The 25,782-nt window shown below is 53.0% G+C and overlaps 1 protein-coding gene across 6 annotated transcripts; it reads left to right on the forward strand.

Annotated features, from left to right (window-relative positions):
• The first annotated feature begins 1,212 nt into the window (after window positions 1-1,212).
• On the forward strand, window positions 1,213-25,521 carry LOC134050260 (H(+)/Cl(-) exchange transporter 5). 6 transcript variants are annotated; one of them, XM_062503215.1, is made up of 14 exons: window positions 1,371-1,496; window positions 1,838-1,890; window positions 10,611-10,760; window positions 16,033-16,184; window positions 17,250-17,349; window positions 18,654-18,838; window positions 19,277-19,399; window positions 19,786-19,992; window positions 20,300-20,380; window positions 21,049-21,591; window positions 22,187-22,373; window positions 22,777-23,175; window positions 24,588-24,804; window positions 25,145-25,521. In XM_062503215.1, the coding sequence occupies exons 3-14, from the start codon at window positions 10,628-10,630 to the stop codon at window positions 25,233-25,235; spliced, it is 2,418 nt and encodes an 805-aa protein (XP_062359199.1). In that variant the 5' UTR covers window positions 1,371-1,496; window positions 1,838-1,890; window positions 10,611-10,627; the 3' UTR covers window positions 25,236-25,521. The 6 variants fall into 6 exon arrangements, with proteins under 6 accessions (XP_062359201.1, XP_062359198.1, XP_062359199.1 ...); XM_062503217.1 differs by lacking the exons at window positions 1,371-1,496; window positions 1,838-1,890 and adding an exon at window positions 1,213-1,356; XM_062503214.1 differs by lacking the exon at window positions 1,838-1,890 and having other exon boundaries at window positions 1,363-1,496.
• The last annotated feature ends 261 nt before the right edge of the window (window positions 25,522-25,782 follow it).

Below are 25,782 nucleotides of genomic sequence, written 5' to 3' on the forward strand. Positions count from 1 at the left end.
GCTCCTGGAGCACCCAGTGGGTTCTGCTGGGACTGGGAGGGTGGGAGATGAGGATGTGCTGTAGCAGCAGAGGCAGAGGGCAGTGGGTTCATCCTGGAATGATTCCAAGGGAATGATGTGCAGGGAGCTGGGGGGACACTGGATGCTCCCAGCTCGCCCTGGCCACATGTTTCTAGCTTCTGCTATTTCAGGGTTTCCTGTTTCCCTCAACAAAGTTCCTTCCCGGCAGGCTGGGACCAGCCTGGGGCTGTCCCTGCCTTGCTGGGATGGGGCTGGGCTCCACCTCCAGCCAGGGGGATTTGTTCTTCCTCTGGTGCTGCTCCTGGGCATGGGAAACAATGGGCAGGAAACTGGGGATGGGGTCTGTGTTCCTCCCCCATGGAGCAGCTCAGCCTGCAGAAAAGGGGGTTCAGGAGGGACCTTTCCTCTCCCTGCAGCTCCCTGGAGGGAGGGTGGGGATTGCTTCTCCCGGGACAAAAGGGAACGCTTCAGATTGTGCCAGGGGAGGGTCAAGTTGGATATTGGGAAAATTCCTTCCTGGACGGGACTGTCCAGCCCTGGCAGAGCTGCCCAGGGCAGGGTGCGGTGCCCTGTGGATGCGGCACTTGGGGACACGGGTTAGTGCTGGGATCTTGCACCCAAAATTCCATGAACCTGTGATCACTGCAGGGCTCCGTGCTCCTCTGGGTGAAACCGGAGGAGGAGGAGGAGGAAGAAGAAGGAGAAGATGATAATGGGAACTCCTGCCCGGGCCGCTGCCGCCCTCTAGTGACCCCCACACGGGGACTTGGGACACTGGAGGGGACACTGTGAACACAGAGCGAGCTCTGGTGGTGGCTTCGCGTGGGGGAGACAACGAGGGGGGATCAATGGTGGGGTCAGTGATGGGGAGTCAGTGATGGGGTGGTCAGTGATGGGGGGGTCAGCAGCAATGTGGGGTTCATTAATGGGCAGTCTCTGCTGGGGGATCGGGGGTGGGGCTGGACAGTGACGAGGTTGGGTGTGAGCGATGGGCGGGAGCGGATAGCGCAGGACAGAACCCGATGCCGGCGTCGTTATCCCCGCCGTGCAGAACGAGGCGCTGCCCCTTTAAGAGCGCGGTGCCCTCACCCAAGATGGCGCCGGCGCGCTCCGCCCGTGCTCGAAATGAGCATGCGCAGAGGAGGGTGTGACCGCGGCTCGCCCCGCCCCTTCCTCCCGCCCCGCCGGAGGAGCCGCCGGAGGGGCCGCGGGCGCCGGGCCCGGGACGGGCCAGGCCGGAGAGAGCGGGGCCGGAGAGCGGGGACAGGGCCCGGACAGGGCCGGGACAGAGCCAGAGGGGCTCAGCGAGCGGCAGCGCGGCCTCTTCCCCTCCCGGTGTGTGCGGCTGTGCCCTGGGCCCTGGTGCGGTGGAACGCGGGGGCTCTGCAGAAGCGGCGGTGGAAGCGCGGGGCAGTGACGGAACCCGGGCATTGTGGTCCCCGCGCCGGGCAGGGACGTGGCCGTGACTGGCAGGAGTGAGTGACTTCCAACTGCCAGAGGGCTGGCTTGGATGGGCACCGGGGGGGAATTCTCCCCCAGGAGGGTGGGCAGGCCCTGGCACAGGGTGCCCAGAGCAGCTGGGGCTGCCCCGGGATACCTGGCAGTGTCCAAGGCCATGTTGGACACTGGGGCTTGGAGCAGCCTGGGACAGTGCAAGGTGTCCCTGCCCGTGGGCTTTGAGGTCTCCTTTAACCCCAAACCCTTCTGTGACTCTGTGAGTTCCCTTTGTGAAGTGCCAGCCGCCCCACAGTTCAGCCAGGGAAGGGCTCTGTGTCCTGACTGGGCTTCCTTGCCTGAAACCCTCTTTGTCATCCAGCAGCTCCAGGAGGTGCCAGAGTGGTGGCAGGAGCAGCTGATCCTTGGCACAAGGTATACACAGCTTGTTGGGTGGATAAGTGACCCTCTGGAATTATTGCTCACCTCTCCATAGGGGAATGTCCGTGCTGGGGGCACAGAAGGGGATGGGGCAGCACAGGGATGGGATTCCCTCCTGTCTGTCCCTGCTGCAGAGCACAGAGTGGAGCTGGTGACCCTCTGGGGCTGTTTGGGTGCTCAAGAAAAAATCCCCTCTGGAGGAACCTCCAGGAATAGGCAGGGTGAGAAACAGAGCAGCTGGAATTTGGGAATCCTGTGGTAGTCTATGTTCCCAGCCTCTGGATGCTGTGAGCTTTGACTTTTCCAGGCATTAAAGCCTTCCTTAGTCTTGGAGCTTGTTCCTCAGGTTTTTTTCTGCCAGAATGAAATAATAATTCAGCTTTTTACATCTGTTCAGGGCAGGTGTAATGTGGAATGCACACTTTGGAATTTTCCAGGTGTTGGTGGTTCTGTTCCACCAGGCTCAGGGGTCTGTGGGACAGGACTGGGAGCACCTGGGAGACTGTGGGGACATGGCTGGCAGAAACTGCTGCTCTTCTGACTCCTGTTTTTCCCACAAGGACTCAAAAACAGGGTTGTTTTTGTTTCCACGTGCTGCCTGGGTGGTGCTTGTGTAGAATAGAGAATTGTTTTGAATTCTTTGGGGTGCAGCAGCCAAATCATCTTCTGGTTGTGCTGAGCTGCCCCCTCGGGAGCCCCCACCCTGTGCACAGGGCAGGGAATGGGCTGGGGGATGTGACCTCACACTTGGCTGTGCCAAAATGTCTCCTAAAATCTGGATTTGTGCTCCTGTGCCTTGCATCTACCTCCCCACTCCCTTCCCCAAATCCCAGATGATTTTTTTCCCTCTGTAACAGTCCCTCATTTTCTTCTTCCCTCCTTGTTGTGCAAGGTAGCACCAGCTGTGGCTCCAGCTGCATGTGGCTGCTGGTCAAGGAAGGCAAGTTGGCCCCCAAATTTCTGAGCTGGAGCATGTTCACACAGAGTTCTTCTGTGCAGTATCCCACATCCCTGGGGTGCTGTGGGAGTTGGGATGTCTGCAGCCCCAGGCTGCCCAGGCAGGTGAGGGCTGGCACTGACTGACCCTGTCACGGTCTGGTGCAGCAGGTTTGTCCAGCAGCTTGGATTCAGGTGTGATACAGAGGTGACAGCATGGCTGGGGGTGGTTCTGTGCATCAGGCCTTTAATTGTTCCCTGTGGAATAGCAACCCACTCGTGCTGCTGCAGCACAGCCTCACTTGCAGTTGTTTGTGAGGGACTGCGAGCCCTGGTTTTATAGGTCATGGGATGCTTTGGGTTGGAAGGGACGTTAAATCTCATCCAGTGCCACCCTCTGCCAGGCACAGTGGCTCCAGGCTGCTCCAAGCTCTGTCCAGCCTGACCTTGGACACTTCCAGGGGCAGCCACAGCTTCTCTGGGCACACTCCTCACCCTCACAGGGAAGAATTTCTGCCCAGTATACCACATAACGCTCCCCTGTGGCAGTTGAAGTCACCATTCCTTGCTCTCTATGGATGAACACTTGTTTTAGTTGGAACAAGGATGTTGCAGTTGTCCCTGGAGTTTGGGGACAGGAGCAAGCCTAGCTGAGCACTTTGGTCTGACAGAGCAACTGGTGGCATTTTGGGATGGGATATTTCCATCATATCCCTGATTTTCTTCTTTATAGTCCCTTCTCTTCATGGCTTTTCCTCCAGAATATTTGGAGCCAGAAATGTCCCAGTTTGTGCTGTTGCTGGGTGCAAGGTGAGGTTGGAATGTGTGTCCTGCTTTGGGAGGAGGTTGGAACCATCCCTGGAAATTCAATGAGCCTGGAGAGTGACTCCAGTGCTGTGCTGGCCCTGTGCTGTTGTGCCAGCCTGTTCTGTCTCAGTGCTGTGGGGTTCAGAGCAGCTGGGCTGTGATCCAGCACAATCAGGGCTGCCTTTATTCCTTCCTCCCTCAGGAACTTCTGTTTGTTTCTTAACCATCAGCAGAGAAGGAGAGTTTGTTTGCAGTTCAAGCCAAGGAGGTGCCTGTAAGTGGAATGAGATCCTGTGGTTTGATAAAAACAGATAAAATCATTTCCATGTAGTGTGCTGAGCAGCTGGATGGATATTGTGTAGAGGGAGGGCTTGGAAAGGTACCTGGTGTGCTCAGCTCTTGCTGTGTAATTCCCACTGCAGCTGGAAGCAGCTTGGGGTCATCCACGTGGCTCCTCAGCCTGGGCTCTGCCTCAGGGAGGCTTTCCCAGCCAGTTCTCTTCTGGGATTTTGTGCAAGTTGGGTGTTTGGTCTTCTCTTTGCACCTGAAAACCCCCTGTTAAACCTGTTGTAGCCTGTATTTCAGTACTGGAGGGGTTTGCTGCCTTGCTGAGCAAGAGGCAGAGCTCAGTTCTCATCAGAGTGAATCTGGACCTGGTTCCATGTGGTGCTTTTTGGATTTTGGGGTGTGCTGAGAAGTGTATCCTAAAAAGAACACCAAAAGGGGAAGGTGTTCTCTGGAAGAGATCACAGAGCATGGAATGACACTTTTCCAGCTGGGAGTCGAGGCAAGCGTGACACTAAACTGGACCATAAAATATAATTGGAAATATCTGTTGAAGTCTTGCTTTTGTAGCCATGATAGTTCTTAAGATAATTAAGGGAGAAAGAAAATGGAAAAAAAAAAGAAGTGGTGTTTCAGGTGAGATGTTATTTTATCAGTGGTTATTTGGCTTCAGGAAGATAACTAAACATAGCAGATATGGGAAGAATGGGATAAGTGTAAGGCTTGTGATTCAAAGGTGTGGATCCTCTGTGGTGGTGGACAGTGTGTGACTCCAGCAGAGACATTTACACCCTGGAAGGTGGAAGTGAGCTTACAGAAATACTACAGAACAAACTCACAGACCAGTAGTGTACTTATTTGGGAAGTAGAGAATTCTCTTATTTGTTGCCCAGAGAAGCTGTGGCTGCCCCTGGATTCCTGGCAGTGTCCAAGGCCAGGCTGGACAGGGCTTGGAGCAGCCTGAGACAGTGGGAGGTGTCCCTACTCATGGCAGGGAGATGAACTGTCAGGTAACTTCCCATCCCACTCATTCTGGAATTCCATGGCTCAAGGTATCACCATCTTCCCATTTGCATCCAGGCCATTTTCCAGTTGTTTTTGTGGCAGATGTGCTGGGGCTGTTCTCACACCCTGGGGACCCTGTCCCAATGGTCCAGGATGAAACCAGCCCAGTTTGCTCTGGCTGTTTCCCCTGTGTGTCAGTGTCACTTGATGTGTCAGTGACACTCCTGCCCTGAGGGCTGGGTGGGTGCTGTGCAGGGTTTGCTGGCACCCGGGATCATCCCTTAGCAACCACACAGGTATGCTGGGAACACAGGGTGATCCTCCTACACGGAGCTGTGACACTTCCTGGATTCCCCAAGAGGCTAGCAATGGCAGAGAAGCTGTCACTCTGTTCGAGTGTGGAAACTGCTGTAAAAAACTCGATTTAGTCTGGAAAATACAGCTTAGAGTCCAGCAGCAACCTCCCCTCAACTGGTCACAAACTACCTGTGTGTTTGGTCTTGGGCAGTTTCATGTTGAGCTGGTTTTAGTCAAAACATTAAGCAAAAAGGAAAGGTAGATGGTAGTTGTGAGGAAACACCTGGGAAGAGGTGGCTCAGCTGAGATTGTGGCTTTTTAAGTGAGAGCTAAACTGGTAATGACAGAGAGTTTAGGATGTAAAAAAGGAGATTTTGCAGTGAAACCAATGGATGGGGCAGACAACTGTGAATAAGTAACCAAGACATGTTCGAATTCTGAGTTGTGATGTACTAGTGCTCCCAGCTGAGCTGGATTTGTGTTAAACAATGTTTATTTTGGCTTTTGAAGGGCTGGTGCTGGTTCTGAGTGGTGGGTTATTGCAGGAGAGGTGGTCCTGGTGTGGATGGAAGGAGGGACGAGGGCTCTGCGTGTCTGTGCATCCCAGGACGGCGGTGACTCCCGCATCACCCCGAGTGCCTGGGAAACCCAAAACCTGCCAGGGTTCACGTGCTGCTCCCTGCCATGCCTGACGTGTGCCAGCCCCGTTCCCTTGCTGGAGGGATGTCAGAGCAGAGCCTGCAGTGCTGGCTCCCAGGGCCCGTGTGAATACATGTCAGAGAGCAGCAGAGGAGCCCCAAACAAGCCCTAAAACAATGCAAGTCTTTGTGTTCAGCCTGTGCTGGTAGAATTCCCAGTTGCTCTCAAACCTCCTATTGTTCAGGCCAGCGTGGCTGGACACAGGCAGCATTCCCAGGATGTGTTTGCCTGTGCTGGAGAGGTCAGCCTTGTGCCAGGGCCAGCTCAGCTCTGTGCCCCTGGCCCAGGAGGGACAGCTCCTCCAGGATCCTGCTCCTGCCCTGCTGGGAGGCTGCGGGGGACACTGGAGTCCTCTGTGGCCACCCTGGGAATGGAGCTGGCATAGAATCCTGGAATGGTTTGGGCTGGAAGAGACCTTGACCATCTACTGCCACGGGCAGGGACACTTCCCACCATCCCAGGCTGCTCCAAGGCCTGTCCAAGCTGGCCTTGGATATTCTAGGCATGGGGCAGCCAGAGCTTCTCTGGGCACCCGGTCCCAGGACCTGCCCACCATCACAGGGAGGAATTCCATCCCAATATCCCATCTAACCCTGTTCTCTGCCCTGGTGAAGCCATTCCCTCTTGTCCTGTCACTCCAGGCCCTTGGAAATTTGGTGTATTTTCCTCTCTGCCGAAGCCAGGGCTGGCTGTGCTCACTTCAGACAGCACAGGGAATTGGAGGAGAGAATGGCTTGGGAAAATACCACTGTCTTGGAACTGCCTCTGGCAAATTATCAGCTCTGTTGTCACGGCGTGGGGACACAGGGCTGGCCCCTCCCTGGGGTCTTGATTTGACCAGCACAACTGCGCATGAGGCTTCTCAGATCAGGTCTCAAGGATTGGAATACAACAAAATCCAAACCAGCTCTCTCAGTTCACACACAGGTGGAGTTTCACCCTCGTGGAGTCCCTTCCTCTGCTCAGGATGGGAATTGTGGGGATTTTTTAGTGTTGGTGGGAACCTGTAGAGCAATGATGTTGCCCAGGCAGGTTGTGGACTCCCTGGAGTGTGCAAGGCCAGGTTGGATGGGGCTTGGAGCAACCTGGAATAGTAGATGCTACCCACCATGGCAGGGCTGGGATGGGCTTTAAGGTCCCTTCCAACCCAAACCATTCCAGGACTATGAAAGCCTGGCTCTGGTGGCTCCCAGCCAGGCACTAAGAGTGTTGGACCCAACAGCCAAATGCTACATTTTTTTCTCTAGTTACAATTGGCTTATTCTGCATTTTTTTCCTACTTTGTCTGGTACTTGTGGGAAGGGATGTGCGTGAGAACCTTGTGAGGCTGGGGAGGAAGGAGAGCCCTGAGCTGTCAAAGCTCAGCTTAGATTTGCTGATCTGTAAAGAGCCCCCAGTCTTGTGATCCAGGTTTTTGGCTTCCCAGAGGAAACAGCCACTAGGGGCTAAGCTGGCTCCTTGTGTTCCACAGAACATTCCACAGCAGGAATGGCTCCAGAGGTGCCTGCTTGGGATTGCTGCCTGCTCCTGGCAGGCTTCTCCTGGTGTGATGCTGGAGCTTGGGTCGAGCCTCTCCTCTGACAGGCAGGAAAAAATGCTGTGGGAGCTTTTTCCATGCTCTGACTGGGAAACCCTCGAGCCTGTCCTGTGTGCTGCAAGGGCCACCCCGAGGTTGGCAGTGCAGGGCTCTCGGAGTCCCAGTCCCATCCCAAGGTGGCACTGGGACACTCCTGCAGTGAGGCTGAGGGAGCCCATCTGCTGGGTGCCACCGAGGCCTGGAACAAGGAGAAAACCTTGGAACGCTCGGTGTTTGGATTGGAAATGGCAGCGAGGGCTGAGCAGGATGGCAGCAGGGCTCCAGCTTCCTGCTGCCAGCACTGTCATTGAGTCACTTCCAGGCAGCCTGGGGACCCTGCTGGCTTCTGCTTTGCTGCTTCCCTTTCTCTGGCTGCCGTGGGGAGCAGCAGCACGGAGGAGAGGCAGAGGAGGTAGATGGGAGCAGCTGGAGCAGGATGGTGTCACTCTGGCCTTGGGGACACCAGCAGCCCTGGGGTAGGTACGAGTGCTTCAGGGGTTCTGGCAGCTGTTCCCGATGGAGAATTGGGGTAAATGAATAATCAGATAAACGTGAGAACGCTCTAATTTTATTCCATTTTATTCCTTCTGCCCGGGAAAGCATCACTCACCTGTAGAGGGAGTGTTTTGGTAAGAAAAAAGTGTCTTAAACCTGTGTCTGGAGCTGACAGGAGAAGTGAGCATGGAATTGTCCTTGTGCTGCCGAGCGTTCCCTTGGCTCTGCTGTGGCTGGAAGGTGCTGTGTTTGCTGCCATGGATTTGGGTTTTAAAACTGTAAATGAGCAGCAGCTCAGGGAGGGATTGAGGGGAGCAGGAGGTGCCTTGCTCTGGTTTTAGCTCCTCCAGCAGGGACTGCAACTGCCTGTGCTGCAGGAATTGCTGCTTTCTGTGCACAGCAGAGAGGTTTAAGTGGAATACCGGGGAGGAATTGTTCGCTGGCAGGGTGGGCAGGGCTGGCACAGGGTGCCCAGAGCAGCTGTGGCTGCCCCTGGATCCCTGGAGGTGTCCAAGGCCAGGTTGGACATCGGGATTGGAGCAGCCTGGGACAGTGGGAGGTGTCCTTGTCATGGCAGGGGGTTACAGTGGGATGGACTTTTAAGATCCCTCCCACCCCAACCATTCTGGGATTCTACAAATACAGAAATATTTTAGCCCCATTTCCCACATATTTGGTCAAGCAGAGTCTTACTGGAAAATCCCTGCAAAACCATGTTATGCTGCACACGAGCCCCAGAAACAGTAGCACAGCTCCCTTAATTATCTGCCAGGCTGGGAGCTGGATGAGTTGTGCTCCCTGCAAGCAATTCACTGGAAGAGCATCACAGCACTTCAGTGCCATTGAATTATTTTCATTATTAGCTGGCAAATACTAACTTTGAATTCCTGGGTTTCTCCTGCTCTCAGGGTGTGCAGCTGCTTGTGCCTTCCCAAGCACCCTGCTCCCCTCAGCTCCCTCTTTTCCAGGATCTTCTGCAGCAGTTTAGTGAGAAAACATGGCCTGAAAGTTAAGGAGCGTGGTGTTGCACAGGGAAGGCTGAGCAGAGAGCAGGCTGTGCAGTGCCAAGGCTTTCTGTGAGTGCTGTGGTGGCTGTTTCTGTGCAATAGGAAGTGTTTTCTGCACAGTGTGTCATTCAGCCTCTTGGGAAGTGCTGGCTGGCGTTTTCCCTTCCTGGAATATCTCTGAGCTGTGCTGTTGGTTTCTCTCTGAATTCTCTGCAAGAAAATCAGGGTTTGCAAGAGCAAAGTGCGCATGGCCAGCAGTGAGTCCAGGTAGGCAACCTGGCCTGGATCAGGAGCAGTGTGGCCAGCAGGACCAGGACAGTCTCAAGTTCAGGTTGGGCACCAGGAGGGATTTCTTCACAGGAAAGCTTGCTGACATTACGTATTTGTTTTGGTTTAGGGTAAATTTGGGAGTAAAGTTTATTTATTTATTTATTTGTGTGTTTTTTTAGGAAATAGATTTAAGTTGTTGTTTTTTTAAATTGTTTTGGGAAGGGGCTGCCCAGGGAGGTTTGGAGTCCCCACCCCTTGAGGTGGCACTCAGTGCTGTGGGGTGGGGATTTGGCACAATTTGGACTTGATGGTCTGAAATGATTCTGTTGTTCTGTCTTCTCACGGAGATGCAAAGATTCCTACTCATATGTGGCAAGAGCTGTTTTCAGGGCTCATGTCTGACTTCCCTCCCTATTTAATTATTATATTTTCGGATCTTTTGCTTTTGTAGTTTCTCTGCAGTCCTGGCAAAGAGGAGGAGAGACAATGGGTCTCATGTCATGGTCTGGCATGGGCAGCTCCTCGAGATTGGTGGGTGTTGGAACCCTGGAACCTGAGAGTTTTGAAATATTTGTTCTGACAGGCACTGACCCCCAGGAGAACACTGCATTTGACCTGAGGCCGTGGAGAAGGCTTCCAAAATTGAGTGATGGAACTGGGATCACTGGTGTGCAGTTTGAATACAAGTGTGCAGTACCACGGGGTGAAAAATTTGGAATTAAGGTCTTAGGATATAGCAATATACATAAAGCCAGGTGGAGGTTTTAGGGTGGAGGTTTTGTATTTCTTCTTCTTCATGGGTCTGGGTGGTATTTTGTGATTGGATAGAAAATTCCACATTGTGGGTCATGGGTGGTTGGTTATTGGGTTAAAAGTAAAAATAATTTAGGTGTTAGTTCTTAATTGGACAGATTGGCTCTTAAAAGGCCTCGTAGACAGAGAGATATGTCTCCATTTTTAGTTTGTTAGCTTGAAGTGCTGTAGAACTCACTGTAACACAGATAAGAATTAATAAACACCTGAGTCCCAACAAGAAATTCCATCTCCTGCGTGTTCACTCCCGACCCTGGCAAGAAAAAAAAGAGGATAAAACACAATAGGTGGGGTCCAAAAAAAAAAAAATCATTGCAAACCTTTTGAGAGCACGTGTGGGGGTTATTTAATAAATCCATCAGAGTGGCTCCTCTCTGGCTAGCACTGGAATTCCAGCCTGAAATCGGGGTGACATTGCTCCTCCCGTGGGATGAGCAGTGCAGCCTCTGCGGCTCCAGGGTCTCAGCTGGGTTGGAAAATGGATTTTCCTGCTTGTGCTCTAAACAGCTTCCCTTTGCTGGCAGGTTTAGAGGCTCTGGCCATGGATCAGAAGGGCTATCGTCGGGGCAGCTTCCAGAGTGCCACCAGTGATGAGGATATGCTGGAAATAGCTGGAGCATCCCTGGATTTCTCCGTGGCAGATGATGACCCTCCACTGGAGAGGGAGATGGGAGGTAACACCCACGAGCTCTCCCCTGTCTGTGTGTCCTGGTGGCTTTGGATAGGATTTCATGGGAATATTTGCTGTGTGGGTCCTGCTGGCCTCTGCCCAGGGTGGGTGTGGTGTGTCCTGGGTGAAGAGTTTGCAGGATTCCATCGCTGAGTGGCTCCTGGGCTGTGACATGGAGCATGTCCTCTGGCTTCAGGAGAGTCCTCCCTGGTGTTTCCCAGAGTAGCTGCTGTGGAGAAGAGCTGGCAGCGGCAGGAGGGAGGGATGTGAGTCCATGGAATTGCAGCACTGCGCCATTCCTGAGGGTTGTGATATGAGCACAGACTGTCCCCTCCTTGCCCTTCTTGCTTCTCTGTAATTTTGGAGGTTTTCCATGGTGGAGAGGATCTCTGTGTGTGGCAGCACAGAGGATTTGGTGCTTCCTCTGCCATGCCTTGTCTGGCCCGAGGGTCTGCTCCTCCTCCTCGAGTCTGAGCAGTGAAATTCATGGAGGAGGGATGAATGCACATGGATCTGCTGAACTCTTAAGGAGAGCTTCCCCTGGATGAGGCTCTCTGTTGGCAGGGTGCTCAGGTCCTCAGGGGAGGTGACACTGAAGCAAAAGAGGAAATTTTAAAGGGGGAAGAGCTCCTTGCCCAAATGCCAGTTTCAGTTCTCCCTGTGAACTTCCCCTGCTGACTGCAGATGTTGGCTGGAAGATGTTGGGGTGCCAGGTGTGAAACCTGAAGCTGGCTGAGGTTCTCTCCTCCTTTCAGAGGAAGAGTCAAAATTGTTTCAGTGGTGGAAGGTCTCCTTTTCTTTGTGGCTTTGAAAAGGTTTTTTCTTTTTGAGCTCTAAAGGCAAGAATTGAGGCAGGGATGGGTTTGAACTGAGAGAGGGAAGATACAGGTTAGATTTAAGAAGAAATTGTTCCCTGGGAGGGTGGGCAGGCCCTGGCACAGGGTGCCCAGAGCAGCTGTGGCTGCCCCTGGATCCCTGGAAGTGTTCCAGGCCAGGTTGGACAGGGCTTGGAGCAGCCTGGGACAGTGGAAGGTGTCCTTGTCATGGCAGGGGTGGGATGGGATGAGCTTTAAAGTCCCTTCCCACCCAACCCATCTGTGACACCATGATCAGAGGTCTGAGTGCCCACTTTACCCTGAATGATTCGTGGTGCTTATAAACATGAACAGGATTTAGCAGTGAGTTATTCTCTTAGTAAATTAAAAATTAAATTAAAATTGAAATGGAAGCCTTGAGCTGGCTCATCTCCCCTGCTTTCTTCACCACCTTCCTCCTTGACCCCAGACAGAACCCGGGAGCTTTTATCAGTGAGACCAAAGTCGACAGTGGGGAGTGTGCAGAGTTTCAGCCTCCCAGACAATGCTTGAATGACAAGTTATCACCAGCAAATTGGAGCCCGAGGAACTTAATCTCCAGCCCCTTTGAGCTCTGTGTGCATTGAATAAAGAGAGATAAAGGCTGCTGGTGGGGCTTACGTTGGGAAAGCCTTTGAAGGCTGACTGTGCCCAGGGGACAAAAGGAAAATCCAGTTCCTGCCTGCTGGAAAGACAGTGAGCAAAGAGCGTTCCTGGGAGTTACTCAGAGAGGAAAATGTCAGCTGGGTGGGAAAAGAAAAGGGTTTGTCTGTCAGTGCAGCAGTGACTGACCCTCTGCTGGCAGGGGGCTGATGATAAAGGACTTTCCCTGTGCTGCATCGGGACTGGGGCAGAGCTTTGGGAATGGGCTGCAGAGCAGGGAGGGTGCCAGGCTGGGGTGCTAGGAGCACCCCATGGGAGGTGCCTGTGTCTGGGTGTCCCTCCGTGGTTAAGGGCTGGGTTTGGGAGGTCTTTGGTGCTGGGTGTCTGCTGAAGCAGAACCGGCCCCTGGGTCAGGGTAATGGCAGGAACAAATCCAGCCTGGGGGCAGAATGGCAGGAGAGCAGCTCTGAGGAGAAGGGCTTGGGGCTGCTGGTGGGTCAGAAACTCAACTTGCCCTGGCCATGGTGCTGGGAACCCCCTGAGGGCTGCATGGGCAGCAGGGCAGGGGGCATTCTGCCCTGCTTAGGTGAGACCCCACCTGCAGAGCTGGCCCAGCCCTGGGACCCAGCACCGCAGGGAGCTGGAGCTGTGGGAGTGAGTCCAGAGATGTCCCCATGGTGGGTGCAGGGGCTGGCCCTGGTGGCAGTGTCCCCCCGTCCCGGGGCTGGCTCTGGTGACGGTGCTGGTGACGCCACTCCAGGAGCAGGGAGGGCTCAGCGCCGCTGCGGGATCAGACTGGAGGAGGAGGAGGAGGAGGAGCAGGAGGATGCACGGAGTGCCGCTGTGAGCCGGAGAATGTCCCTCGGGAATGTCCCCCTGTGCCCGGCCATGGCACAGGCAGAGCCTCGGAGCTGCTCCTGCAGGATGGGGAGTGCCTGAGGCAGGGTGAGGAGACCCTTGCAGGGAGGGAAAGGGGATGTGAGCCAAGGGGAGTGTGTCCCCGTGTCCCTCTGTCCCCGTGTCCCTCTGTCCCCGTGTCCCCATGGGGCAGCGGTTTCACAGCCAGGATGAGGGTGGTGGGCCAGGCTGGGGGGGCTGTGGGGTTTTTTTGTGGGGTGGTTGTTCGCTGTCCCTGTGACCCCCCTGCATTTCAGGGGTTTGCTGGAGCAGGGAACAGTGGCAGAGCTCTCAGGTGCCCTGGCTGTCCCCTTGCTGCTGGCAGTACAGGACGGCCAGCAAACCAAACTGTGCCTTTGTGCTGCAGCTTCACCAAGTGCAGCCCAGCAGGGTCTTAAGTGGAGCATTAATTAATCCCTTCTGGGGAGTGATCAAAACAGAGACATCTCTGAAATGAGCTGCAGCAGGGTCACTTTGCACTCTCTGTCTCTGGTTTGGAGATCTGGGTGTTACAAACAGAGAGATCTGTGCCATCATCTCAGATATGTTTTGGCACAGAGCTCCTCTTCCTTCTTTATTCCTCTCTGGGAATCCTAGGATCCTTGCTTTGCAGCAAGCTTAGGCAGGAAATATGATCTTTATAAATATTTATGGCTGTCAGCCATTTCATTGTTCTGGATTATCCCTGAAAAAAAATATAAAGATGCTTTCTCATTATCATCTGTCAAATGAGCTATTGTGTATGGCTGGAGACCTGGGGATTCTCCTTTGGGAATAGAAATCCTGGTGCTGTAGGAGGGCAGGCAGGGATCCTGGAGAGCAGGATCTGCTCTGGAGTGGGATCAGCCCATCCCATCTGCCAGGGGCTGTGCATGGGATGGGATCCTGCAGCTGCCACCAGGGTCTTGCTGGGGATATCCAGGACTTGCAGCCCCTCTGTCATTGCAGCTCGTCCAGGGTCTGGTTCCTGGTGCTCCAGGACAAGCTTTGAGCTGGGAGAGTGTTCCCAGGACAGCTCAAAGTCGTTGGTCTGGGCAGTTATTCCAGGAGAGCGAGCATGGAATGTGCCTGATCTCATCTTCGTGCAGAAAATGCTTCTCAGGGTGTTCTATTAGCTTGGTTAACTCTCCTTCATTAATATTTTTCTTTAGCACAGCTGTATCTTTTATCTTTTCTTTTAGGAAAGATTTTTGGTAGATAGGAAGAAAAACCCCAAACAGTGGAATAGCCAGAGAGAGGCTGCTGTGTGCAGCACAGAGACAGGGATGGTTGGGGTGCTCCTGGGAGAGGTGGCCATTCCTGTGGGTACAAAGCCAGCTCCTGTTCTGGGCTGCAGGTGGGACATGTTCAGGTGCCCAGGATGGTGCCAGGTAGCTCTCCTGTCCTTGGAGCAGCACCAGGCAGGTGGCAGGAGGAGTTCCAGGCACTTGTGTTCCACGTTCTCCCCTTGCTCGTGTTGTTGTCAGGATGGTTTATTCAAGGAGGTTCTGATCCATCAGGGAGCAGCATTAGGATTTCCTGTGGGGATATTTCAGTGGGGGAATCTCTGGAAGCCGTGATATTAATTTTGCATTTCCAAGCTTCAGGTCTCAGAATTGCTGTTAAAACCAGGGATTCCTCATGGAAAATGTGCCCCATTTTCCTCCCAGTGCAGCTGGAGCTCACAGCCTGTGCACTCAGCATTTGGAAGAGCTGTGCAGAGCTCCACCTTTTTTTTTTATTTTGTCCCAAGTGAAGCGAGGAGCTGTTTTAAGGGGGTTATTCTGTGGTGGTTGTCAGTTCTGTACATGACTCATCTTGTTTTCCTGCAGCTGTGGCAGTCTGGGAGATGGGCTTGGGAAGACTTCACAGCTCTTTTCCCTTCCTGCTTCAGATGATGGGGCAGAGGGCAGCTCTTTGAATTCCTTATTTTTCCTATCTGGAGACACCTTTGCCCCTGTGATATCTGCAGGCTAAATATGCTCAAGTATCAACCATTATCCTTCTGCCTGGGAGTTTTAACCCTCTTCTTCCCCCTCACCTTCCAGTTTTGACTGGCTTTTTGTTTTTGTTGTTCTGTTTTTCCCTCTGAATGACTGCAAACATTCAGTGTCTTCCTGAACCAGAATTCTGGTAATGTACACCCAAGCTAAGCATTGTTTTCCATGGGCTGGAGCAGGTAAAACAGGAGGCCCAGTCTCTCCCTCCTGTTTGACTTCGAATACTGTTTGGACAGTTTTGTTAACTTTTTGTTGGATACACTGAAGTAGATAAGGTACAAATAATCTGATTACCATTATGACAATTAATATAAATGCATGCTTATTTTATTTTTATATTTTTTGCAATGGTGTAAGGTTTAGTTAACTAAACAGATTATTTAATTATGAGTTTTTTGGTTTGGCTGAATTCTCACCTGAGGGAGGCTGCAAGTCCCAGTTTGGTGTTTCCCAAGCACCACTTTCTGCTTTCTAGGCTCCATTGGATGCTTTGCTTTCCCTATTTATCTGCTGCCATCCATGCCTTCCTGCCCATCCTGCTCTTATTCTTGCCACATCCACCTGGGATACCCTTCAGCTCTGATGGAAGTCCTAGATATTCCTTTTCTCCTCTCCCATCTGCTTGCCTCAGATGGCAAAATATCCCCATGGCAAATCGTGGATTTATGGAAAAGGCACCATCTAGCTGATTTACTTTGCTCTGAACAGTTGTTTCCAGGAACAGCCCCATGTCCAGGTGAGCTGCTGGAGCTGGGGAGGGTGTACCTGGCACAGATCACCTGGGAACTGTGCCTGTGGTATTCAGCTCAGGGAACACCTCACCAGCTCTTCATTTCCACTGAAATCCATGGTTTTCCTCCTAAATGAGTTTGGGTGGTTGTTTTTTATAAAAAGAGGGGGAAAACTAAGAATTGCTCAATTTCCCTCCTTCCTCCCCCACCAGGCTTTTCCTCATATAATGGAGGAGGGATGAATGGCACGAGCACCATGATGGATTTCCTGGAGGAGCCTCTCCCTGGCGTGGGCACCTACGAAGATTTTAACACCATAGACTGGGTGCGAGAGAAATCCAGGGATCGGGACAGGCACAGGGAGGTAAAAATTCCTCCTCCTCCTGCTCTTCCTCCTCCTCGCTGGCTCTGAGTGCAGGATAATTAATGTGTGGCTCTTGCTGGGGAAGGGAGGCACTTCCCAGAGACCCCTGGGATGGAGGGATTGCCCTTAGGATGGGAGCTGAGAGTTCAGTTTGAGGAAAAGGAGCACCAAATCCAGTGTTGCAGTTTATTGGTTGCTGCTTCTCTTCTGAAGAAGTTGATTTGTTACAGATGGGGTTTGGAGCACAGAGCCAGCCTGGTTTTCTGCTCTCACATTTGCACTGCTGAATGGTGCTCTTTCTATTGGATTTTTTTTTTTGTTTGAGAAGACTTGGTTCAGTTCTTCCAGAATCCCTTCCCAGGACTTCACCACTCTGCAATTAAAGGAATCCTTGCTCAGAATGCAAGGGGGGCTTTAGCTGAAATGCCCATGTCCCCAGCCTGCTCCTGCCTTGCTTTGTCACAGGGAATAGCAGTGTCTGGAATAACAGGGAATAGCAGTGCTGGACTGGAACGTTTCCCTTGGGAGCTGGGCACACAATGGCTGTTCTGTCACCCTTTGTGTGCCTGTCAGGGGCAGTGAGACTGACAGGCCTCAGCCATCCTGGGCATCTGGGACAGGGCTGAGTGCCCCTTCCCAGTGCCACCAGTGCCTGCTTCCCAGCTGGACCATTCCTCCCTGCTGGCATTAAATCTGTGACCCCCTCGTGTCCCTGGGACTCTGGCACAGGGTGCCCAGAGCAGCTGTGGCTGCTCCTGGATCCCTGCAGGTGTTCCAGGCCAGGTTGGACAGGGCTTGGAGCAACCTGAGACAGTGGAAGGTGTCCCTGCCCATGGCAGGGGATGGCACTGGGTGATCTTTAATGTCCCTTCCCATGGAACCCATTCTGGGATTCCATGATCCTTGATCATTCTCCTCCCTACACCCAGAGCTGTCAGAGCAGGTGCTTTTTTCTCTCCCCCTCAAAGCAAAGTCACAGTGTCACCAAGTAGTTTTAGAGCATTTACACCACGGTGGATGAGAGTTCTCAGGGATTTTTGTTTCTTTGTGCAAACCCTTTCCCAGATCACCAACAGGAGCAAGGAGTCCACGTGGGCACTGCTGCACAGCGTGAGCGACGCCTTCTCTGGCTGGCTCTTGATGCTCCTCATTGGTTTGTTGGCAGGTGAGAGCAAACCTCCAGGTAAAACTGATTCCTGTACTGCAGCATCAGGATCTATTCCTCCCCAAGGCCTGGAGATCCTTGCAGCAGCAGGATTTTGGAGTGAGGACTTGTGCTGACACCGAGGGCTCTGCTGCTGCCTTGTAAATTCACTGGGAATTATTTTTAAGTGCTTTGAGGCCATGTTTGTGCAAAACCAAAACACAAAACTGAGGCTGAGAATTGTCCTGGATGCTGCTCTGTGTTTGCTGCTGGCATAGATCTCTGAAATAAATAAAAAAATGTTCATTAAAGCAGAGCTGATTGAAATGCTGGGAATGTCTGTGCCTCATGCTCCCCGTGGGTCCTGAAGGGGTTAATGCCAGAGGCTGCCAGCAAGAGTTTCTTTTTTGGGGGTGTTTTTCCTTCTATACTTAGACATAGATAGGGAGAGGTGTTGCTTGGAGGTGTCTTTCAGAATTCAGCTAGCTGAGACCTTTAATATTACTTAGAAACAAACTTTGGCCCCAGGGTAGCAGGAATAAATCACATGGATTTGCTGATTCCCTATAGGAAGCAGCAAGCATCTGTCAGGAGGGATGGAGTGAAATCTTGTGTTAATGTTTACCCAGGAAGGCTGCTTGCCAGTTGGTCATTAACTGGGGGATTTGCTGGATGTTTATTGCAGCCTCTGCAGCTTGTGCTGCCACTTGCTCCTGTGGATCAGAGGTCCCTGGCCTCTGCCTTGGTGTGAGGGTTTTGGGACTGGAGGAGTTATTAACAAAAGTGACTTGAAGATTCCTCTTAAAACCTGACTTCTGTGCTTGCCTTGTTTTACTTGGCACAGTTGTAATTTTCCCCTCCTTTATTTTTCTTTTTTAAAATTAGGGTTGGAAATGTTTTCTCCAAATTCAGAGTTATTCTTGTCACAGTGCTGCTGTTGTTGGTGCAGCTCCTGGATCCTGGTGACACGTTTTGTCTGAGTCCCCCAGGAATGTGGGACATCCCTCTCTGCCCTCCCATTTTGTATTTAACAAACAGTTATCGAGAAGAATTAATTGCTGGTGATGCAGGGCAGGGGGGTTGAACACAATCAGCCTTTGAAATGTCATCAGCCATGCTCTGTTTCCTGACCTGCTCTTTTCAATATATTGAAATTATTCAAAATTAGGCAAATCCTCTCATTTAGCTCTCCATATTTGTAGGCAGAAATACCACACAGCTCTGTGTGTTGGGAGGTGAATCAAAAATTGGTGAGGCAGACTGTGACTTTCAGGTGTTTGAGTCTGCCCATTAAATAATTCTGTTTTTTCCCCCTTTTAAACCAGGTTCCTTGGCAGGTCTGATAGACATCTCTGCCCACTGGATGACAGATCTGAAGGAAGGAGTGTGCTTGGCAGGGTTCTGGTTCAACCACGAGCACTGCTGCTGGAAGTCCAACACCACCTTCACCGACAGGGACAAGTGTCCCGAGTGGAAGAGCTGGTCCCAGCTCATCCTTGGCCACGGAGAGGTGATGTGTGCCTGCAGCTGCTCTTGTGCTCAATTCCCTGTTTGCCCAGCCCGTGGCATCCCTGGGGTGATGTGGATGCCAGGAGTCCAGGCTCTGGGTCAGTGGTTCATCACTGAGGTCCTACAGCGTATGTGGGTGTTGTCTTTGGAGGGGATGTGGGGAGGCAAAACCTTGCCACATTTCCAGGTGCAGTGTGCCACTGGTGTGTCCAGGATGTGCTTTGGATGGTGTTTTGCCCATGAACATTCTGGGGGAATGAATGCCATGATTAACCCAGAATGGAACCTGGCCTTGAAAGGCCAGACCTAGGGCAGGTCTCTCCATTTTTAGCTGATAACTCTGGGATGACCTTGCTGACTCCCTGTGCTCACTTCAGTGCCCAGGTCTGATGTGGTTTCAGTTGAAACCATCTGATTTGGGCAATTTCCTGTGTTTCAGGGGGCCTTTGCATATATCCTCAACTACTTAATGTATGTCATCTGGGCCTTGATGTTCTCCCTCCTTGCTGTGCTGCTGGTGAAGGGCTTTGCTCCCTATGCCTGTGGCTCAGGGATCCCAGAGGTGAGTGGCTTGTTTTTCATGTGAGGTAGGGATCCACCACCCAAAATTTACACGTGCATGCTGTGGAATAATATATTCCACTTTAGGTGATGGCTTCATATGTAGGTATTTTTCCAAGCTGTTTGAAACATGTCTAATGCTAAAGCCTCCATGCAGTCCCTTGGAAAATCACATGTTTTGGCCTTGCTGCAGGAGGGATTTAGGTGTTCCTCCACAGGGACAGTGGCCCTGAGGGGTCACTGAGGGGTCACAGCCACTCAGGTGGCTGCTCCTGCCTTTGTGTGGAGAGCTGTAGGGAAGGGCAGGATTGGGAAGGCCCAGTAAATGAGGAGCTCTGACCAGGGCTTGAATGAAAGCCTGTAGAGCTTTGTGTGCTTGACTTCCAGATCAAAACTATCTTAAGTGGTTTCATCATTAGAGGCTACCTGGGCAAGTGGACGCTGGTCATCAAAACCATCACGCTGGTGCTGGCCGTGTCCTCGGGGCTGAGCCTGGGCAAGGAGGGGCCCCTGGTCCACGTGGCCTGCTGCTGTGGGAACATCCTGTGCCACCTCTTCACCAAGTACCGCAAGAACGAGGCCAAGCGCAGGGAGGTGAGTGGGGACACCAGCCTGGGGGGCTCAGATGGGCCTGGCGCTCTGGGGCTGAGGCCATGTGGTTTTGTTTTGGGGCTAGATGGTTTTGTTTTGGGGCTAAATGGTTCTATTATGTTAACATTGATTTTTTTGGAGCTCCTTCTTAGGGAATTGGCTCACTCCACCTTTTCCCTGCTGTCTTAAAGCAGGCCAGACCCAGCAGACCGTGCTGTAGATAAACACTGTACAAATTAAAGTGAAGACAGAGCAAGAAGGGGATGGGTGGCAGGGCTGAGAAGCCTGAGTGTGTCTGTGTGTCCCTCAGGTGCTGTCAGCAGCTGCAGCCGCCGGTGTGTCCGTGGCTTTTGGAGCTCCCATTGGAGGAGTGCTCTTCAGCCTGGAGGAGGTAACCTTGGCATGCTGCTGTAGTGCAGACCTTACCCTGTGGCTTACAAACACAGCCCCTAGAGAAATTCCTCCTGGTGTCCACCCTGACCCTCCCCTGGCACAGCTTGAGGCCTTTTCCCTCGTCCACTCTCCTGAGTGTCTCCCAGGGTACCTGGGAACAAACTTCTCTGGTTTATCAATCCTCTTTTCTTCCCAAGGACCCCCTAATCCTTAATCTGTTGATCTGGATGTGAAAGGATTGTTGCTGTTTAGCTCAGGGGAGTACCAGGATGGATTTCAGAGGAAGGCTGGGATGGATTTCAGAGCAAGGCAGGGATGGATTTGCTCAGCTGAGCAATAGTTGGTGACAGTGATGACAGGCACTGCTGTTTGGTACTTTGGACCTTGCAGAGCCACAGACTTCCCTGAATTCAGCTCATGGCTGATGTGTAACAGGTTTTATTACCCCAGTGAGCTGCTCCAGGGATTCACAGAGGGCACATGCACGTGCTGCAGGCCAGGGCCCATCCCACTCACTGAGGTCCTCGTTGAACCGGAGCTCCAGAGCAAGCCTGGGGGGAGCAGGCAATGAGCCGGTGCTCGTGGATCTCTGTCCTGGCTTTTAGTCCCTGCACTGGGGTCCTGCTGAGTGTTGAGGTGAGCAGCTGTGCTTTGTTGTCCCCTCAGGTGAGTTACTACTTCCCTCTGAAGACGCTGTGGCGCTCCTTCTTCGCCGCGCTGGTCGCCGCCTTCACCCTGCGCTCCATCAACCCCTTTGGCAACAGCCGCCTCGTGCTCTTCTACGTGGAGTTCCACATGCCATGGCACCTGCTGGAGCTGGTGCCCTTCATCCTGCTGGGGATATTTGGTGGGCTCTGGGGAGCTTTCTTCATCCGCAGCAACATCGCCTGGTGCAGGCGGCGCAAGACGACGCGGCTGGGCAAGTACCCGGTGCTGGAGGTGTTGGTGGTCACGGCCATCACGGCCATCCTGGCCTTCCCCAACGAGTACACCAGGATGAGCACCAGCGAGCTCATCTCCGAGCTCTTCAACGACTGTGGGATCCTGGACTCGTCCAAGCTCTGTGAATATGTGAACGATTTCAACAGCACCAAGGGGGACGACCTGCCCGACCGCGCCGCCGGCCCCGGCGTCTACACGGCCATGTGGCAGCTGGCACTGGCCCTCATCATGAAGGTCTTCATCACCATCTTCACCTTTGGCATGAAGGTGAGGGTTGCCTGTAAAGGAGCTCATGTTCTTCCCATGCTCTTGAGGAGCTTTAGAATTTTGTTTCCTCCCTAACCAGACGTGTGTGTTCCCCCCATGCTCTGTCAGAAGGGGACATGCTGCATTTGTTTGTCCTGCTGCTTGCACCTGAGGGCAGTAGAAACCTTCCAGCTTGAGTGTGGCCATCAATGCCGTCACAAAACTGGTGCCTCAGGGCACCACATCCTATTTTCCAGACACTGAATGCTCCTAAATTGTCCTGCCTCAAGTTCTTTTGATAAATACGTGATTTAGATGAAAGAGCTAATTGTAAAGTCGTCAGTGTCTTCATTCATTAATGCACAGCTAGAGCTGTTCCTTGCTTGGAAGTTGTTTGGAGCAGCCTGTGGAGCTGCAGGTGTAGTTCCCAGGTGTGAGCTGCCCTGCAGTGGATGGAGCTGGTGGAGTTTTCATGTCCCTGCCATTGCAGGCCAGTTGGACTAGATAACTTTTGCAACGTCCCTTCCAGCTGAGCTCCTGCCACTGCGGTTTGAGGTTCCACCAGTGCTCTGGGCAGCCCCAGGGCTGTGCTGCTCACTGCCCCCTGTTCCCACAGGTGCCCTCGGGGCTCTTCATCCCCAGCATGGCCGTGGGGGCCATTGCAGGCCGGCTGCTGGGGGTAGCCATGGAGCAGTTGGCTTTCTACCATCATGACTGGGCCATCTTCAGTGGCTGGTGCAGCCCAGGGGCCGACTGCATCACCCCTGGTCTCTACGCCATGGTGGGCGCCGCCGCCTGTCTGGGTAAGCTGGGCCTTGCTTGGCCACGTCAAGAGGGGGTGTGCTGAGTGAGTGCTTGGGCTCCCTGCTCTTAAAATTCATCCCAGCCTTAATCATTGAACCACAGGATGGTTTGGGTGCTGTGGCAGGGATGGTTTGGGTGCTGTGGCAGGGATGGTTTGGGTGCTGTGGCAGGGATGGTTGGGTTGCTGTTGCAGGACAGAAGTTTCAGTGCTATAGCAGGGATGGTTTGGGTGCTGTTGCAGGACAGAAGTTTCGGTGCTATAGCTGGGACAGAGGTTTCAGCTCTGTTCTGAGGTGCTTGGCACTGCTGAGCAGGGCAGTCCGGCTCTGCTGGCACCGCCCTTTCTCGGAGTGGGACACGCTGCTGTGACACAATCCCAGCGTGACCCGTGCTGTGTTGCAGGGGGGGTGACCCGCATGACCGTGTCTCTGGTGGTCATCATGTTCGAGCTCACCGGGGGGCTGGAGTACATCGTGCCCCTGATGGCAGCAGCCATGACCAGCAAGTGGGTGGCCGACGCCATCGGCCGCGAGGGCATTTACGATGCCCACATCCGTCTGAACGGGTACCCGTTCCTGGAGGCCAAGGAGGAATTCTCCCACAAGACGCGCGCCATGGACGTGATGCGGCCGCGCAAGAACGACCCCGCCCTGACGGTCATCACTCAGGACACCATGACCGTGGAGGACGTGGAGACCGTCGTCAGCAGCACCACCTACAGCGGGTACCCCGTGGTGGTGTCCCGGGCGTCCCAGCGCCTCGTGGGGTTTGTGCTCAGGAGGGACCTCATCATTTCCATCGGTAAGAGGTGCCGCTGCCCGGCTGAAGTTGATGGTAGCTGTTGGTGGCCCGAGGAGGTCACGCGCTCCTGGGGCGTCCCTGAGCAGTGGGGGTGGGCTCTGCTTGCCTTGGGTGTGAAGGACAGAGTGGCTTGTCACAGGATCGTTGAGGTTGGGAAAGCCCTCCAGGATCATCGGGTCCAACCTTGTCCCCAGCCCAGAGCACTGAGTGCCACCTCCAGGGATGGGGACTCAAGCTCCCTGGACAGCCTCTTCAATCTTGGCAAGCTCTCCTGGGAAGAAATTCTTGCTGATGTCCAACCTGAACCTCCCCTGGCACAGCCTGAGCTTATGTCCTCTTGTCCTGTCACTGATGCCTGGGACAAAATGGAATAAAATGCAGGAATAAGTGCATCAGGATATTATGTGCCTTCTGTGAAACCGCCATGAGTTTCTGCTCTTGGGTTCCTTGGTATCTCCAGGGATTCATGAAGAGTGGTCCTGTCCCCAGCCTGTGCACAGTGATGGACAGGATGGGTTTTGGGTTTTCACGATAAAATGTCCCAAATATTCTAAAGTGTTCTGAATATCCAGGCTGGTGTTTGGGCTGCCACACCTGCCCCTTCTCAGGAAGCCTTGGAATGCTGATATCAGATTGCAGTGGGGCAGGTACCCACTACTGTGTGTGCACTGCTCTGGAGCTCTGAGGGATGGCCAGTGCTTGACTTGTTTTCCATTCCTGACCCTGATGACGTCCATGAAACCTGTGCCAGTTGTTGAGTGCTTAAAAATAGTCCTTTAACTGCTCTGCATGGGACCCAAATCAGTGACTCGTGAAAGTACAAAGTATTTTATTTACCTCCTGTAAAAACTGGGAAGTTAAAAGTTCTCCAGAACTTGTATTTACCTGGCCAGATCACAGTGAGGTGCAACAGCCTTGGATTTGGGCAAGCTGATGTGCTGATCCTGCCCTGCAGTGGAACTTTGGAGATCTTTGGGGATCTTCTCCCATGTAATGAGTGACAGGACAAGACCTGAAGTTGTGCCCGGGTGAGGTTTATGTTGGATATTGGGGAAAATTTTTTCATGGAAATGGTTTTCCAGCCCTGGCACAGGCTGCCCTGGAGTCGCCATCTCTGGAAGCGTTCAGAAAAGGTGTGGATGTGGCACTTGAGGACGTGGGTTAGTGGTGACCATGGTGGTGGTGCTGCTCAATGGTTGGACTTGATGGTCCCAAAGGTCTTACCCAACCTTAATGATTCCATGGTTCCCTTAGAAGAAAGGCTGGAAACCCATCACACCCTTCTTGGATGGGAACAGCTCTGGCAAAGGGGAGGGAAGGACTTGCAAGGCCATTAAATGTGAGCTGAACGGGAACCCTTCTGTTTGTTAAAGGAAAGGAGTGCTGATATTAAATCAGATATTTCTGTGCAGAAAACGCCCGGAAGAAGCAGGATGGGATCGTGAGCACCTCAATTATTTGTTTCACTGACTACTGTCCCCCCCTGCCTCCGAGCTCGCCGTCAGTGCTGAAGCTCAGGAGCATCCTGGACCTGAGTCCCTTCACGGTGACGGACGAGACGCCCATGGAGATCGTGGTGGACATTTTCCGCAAGCTGGGGCTGCGCCAGTGCCTGGTCACGCACAACGGGTAAGGGCCTGGGCCTGGGCTCAGAGCCTGCTCTGGGACAGCACTGGGATCCACTGGGGCTGCGTACTGGAGCTGTCCTTGCCTGGCAGAGGCACTTGTGACAGAGCCCTGAATTGTCCCTGTGCAGGCTGGCCTGGGACGCTTCCAGGGGTGGGGCAGTCACAGCTGCTCTGAGCCTGTGTCTGTGTTTCACCACCCTCAGGGGGTGCAGTGCTTTCTGTGGGGTGTCGCTTGGAATCCCAAAAGCCTCCTCAGCACCGGCAAGGGGCTCTTGTGGCTGTGCCTGCCAGGGTTCCTTGTGATGGTGTCGGTGCATTAAAAAGGTTTTTTCATTTTCCAGGAAGCTGCTGGGGATCATTACCAAAAAGGATGTACTAAAGCACATTGCACAGATGGCCAACCAGGACCCCGAGTCCATCCTCTTCAACTAGAGGCAGACTGGAGGGGTTGTGTGTCCCACACACCTGGAACTTTCTAGCCCATCCTGGGCAGACTTTCCTATTTTTATTGAGACCGTGGACCTGTTTCCAGTTTTCCTCCATGGAGCTGAAGAAGATATTTTTTCTTTTTCTACCAGATAACCAATTGCACTACGGAATCTGTGGAACACAATCTTCTTTTTAGAAGGAAAAAAGGAGACTTTATTTACACTGCTTTTGTGAAGTTGCGTTGGAAAGATTCCATGAAGGAGTAAAAACAAAATGTTAGAGAACTGTATTTATTTCCTCCTCTCGTTTTGTTGGACCTGCTGTTATGAACGTGGGGAGGAAGAGCCAAGGTGTTTGTGCACTTGCAGAGGTGTGGAAGGAGCAGGATGGTTTTGCACACAGTGTTCAGGTGGTGGCAGAGGGACAGGGCTGGGCCAGCCTGGTGTATTCCCAGTTGTCCACTTGGGAAAAACCACAACCTTGGGAAGCCAAAATGCAGGGGGAGAAAAATAAAATCTGGCTGGCTGAGGCTGCTTGGCTGAAAGAAAGA

The sequence above is a fragment of the Cinclus cinclus genome, chromosome 15, assembly GCF_963662255.1.
Source record: "Cinclus cinclus chromosome 15, bCinCin1.1, whole genome shotgun sequence".
Lineage (NCBI taxonomy): Eukaryota > Metazoa > Chordata > Aves > Passeriformes > Cinclidae > Cinclus > Cinclus cinclus.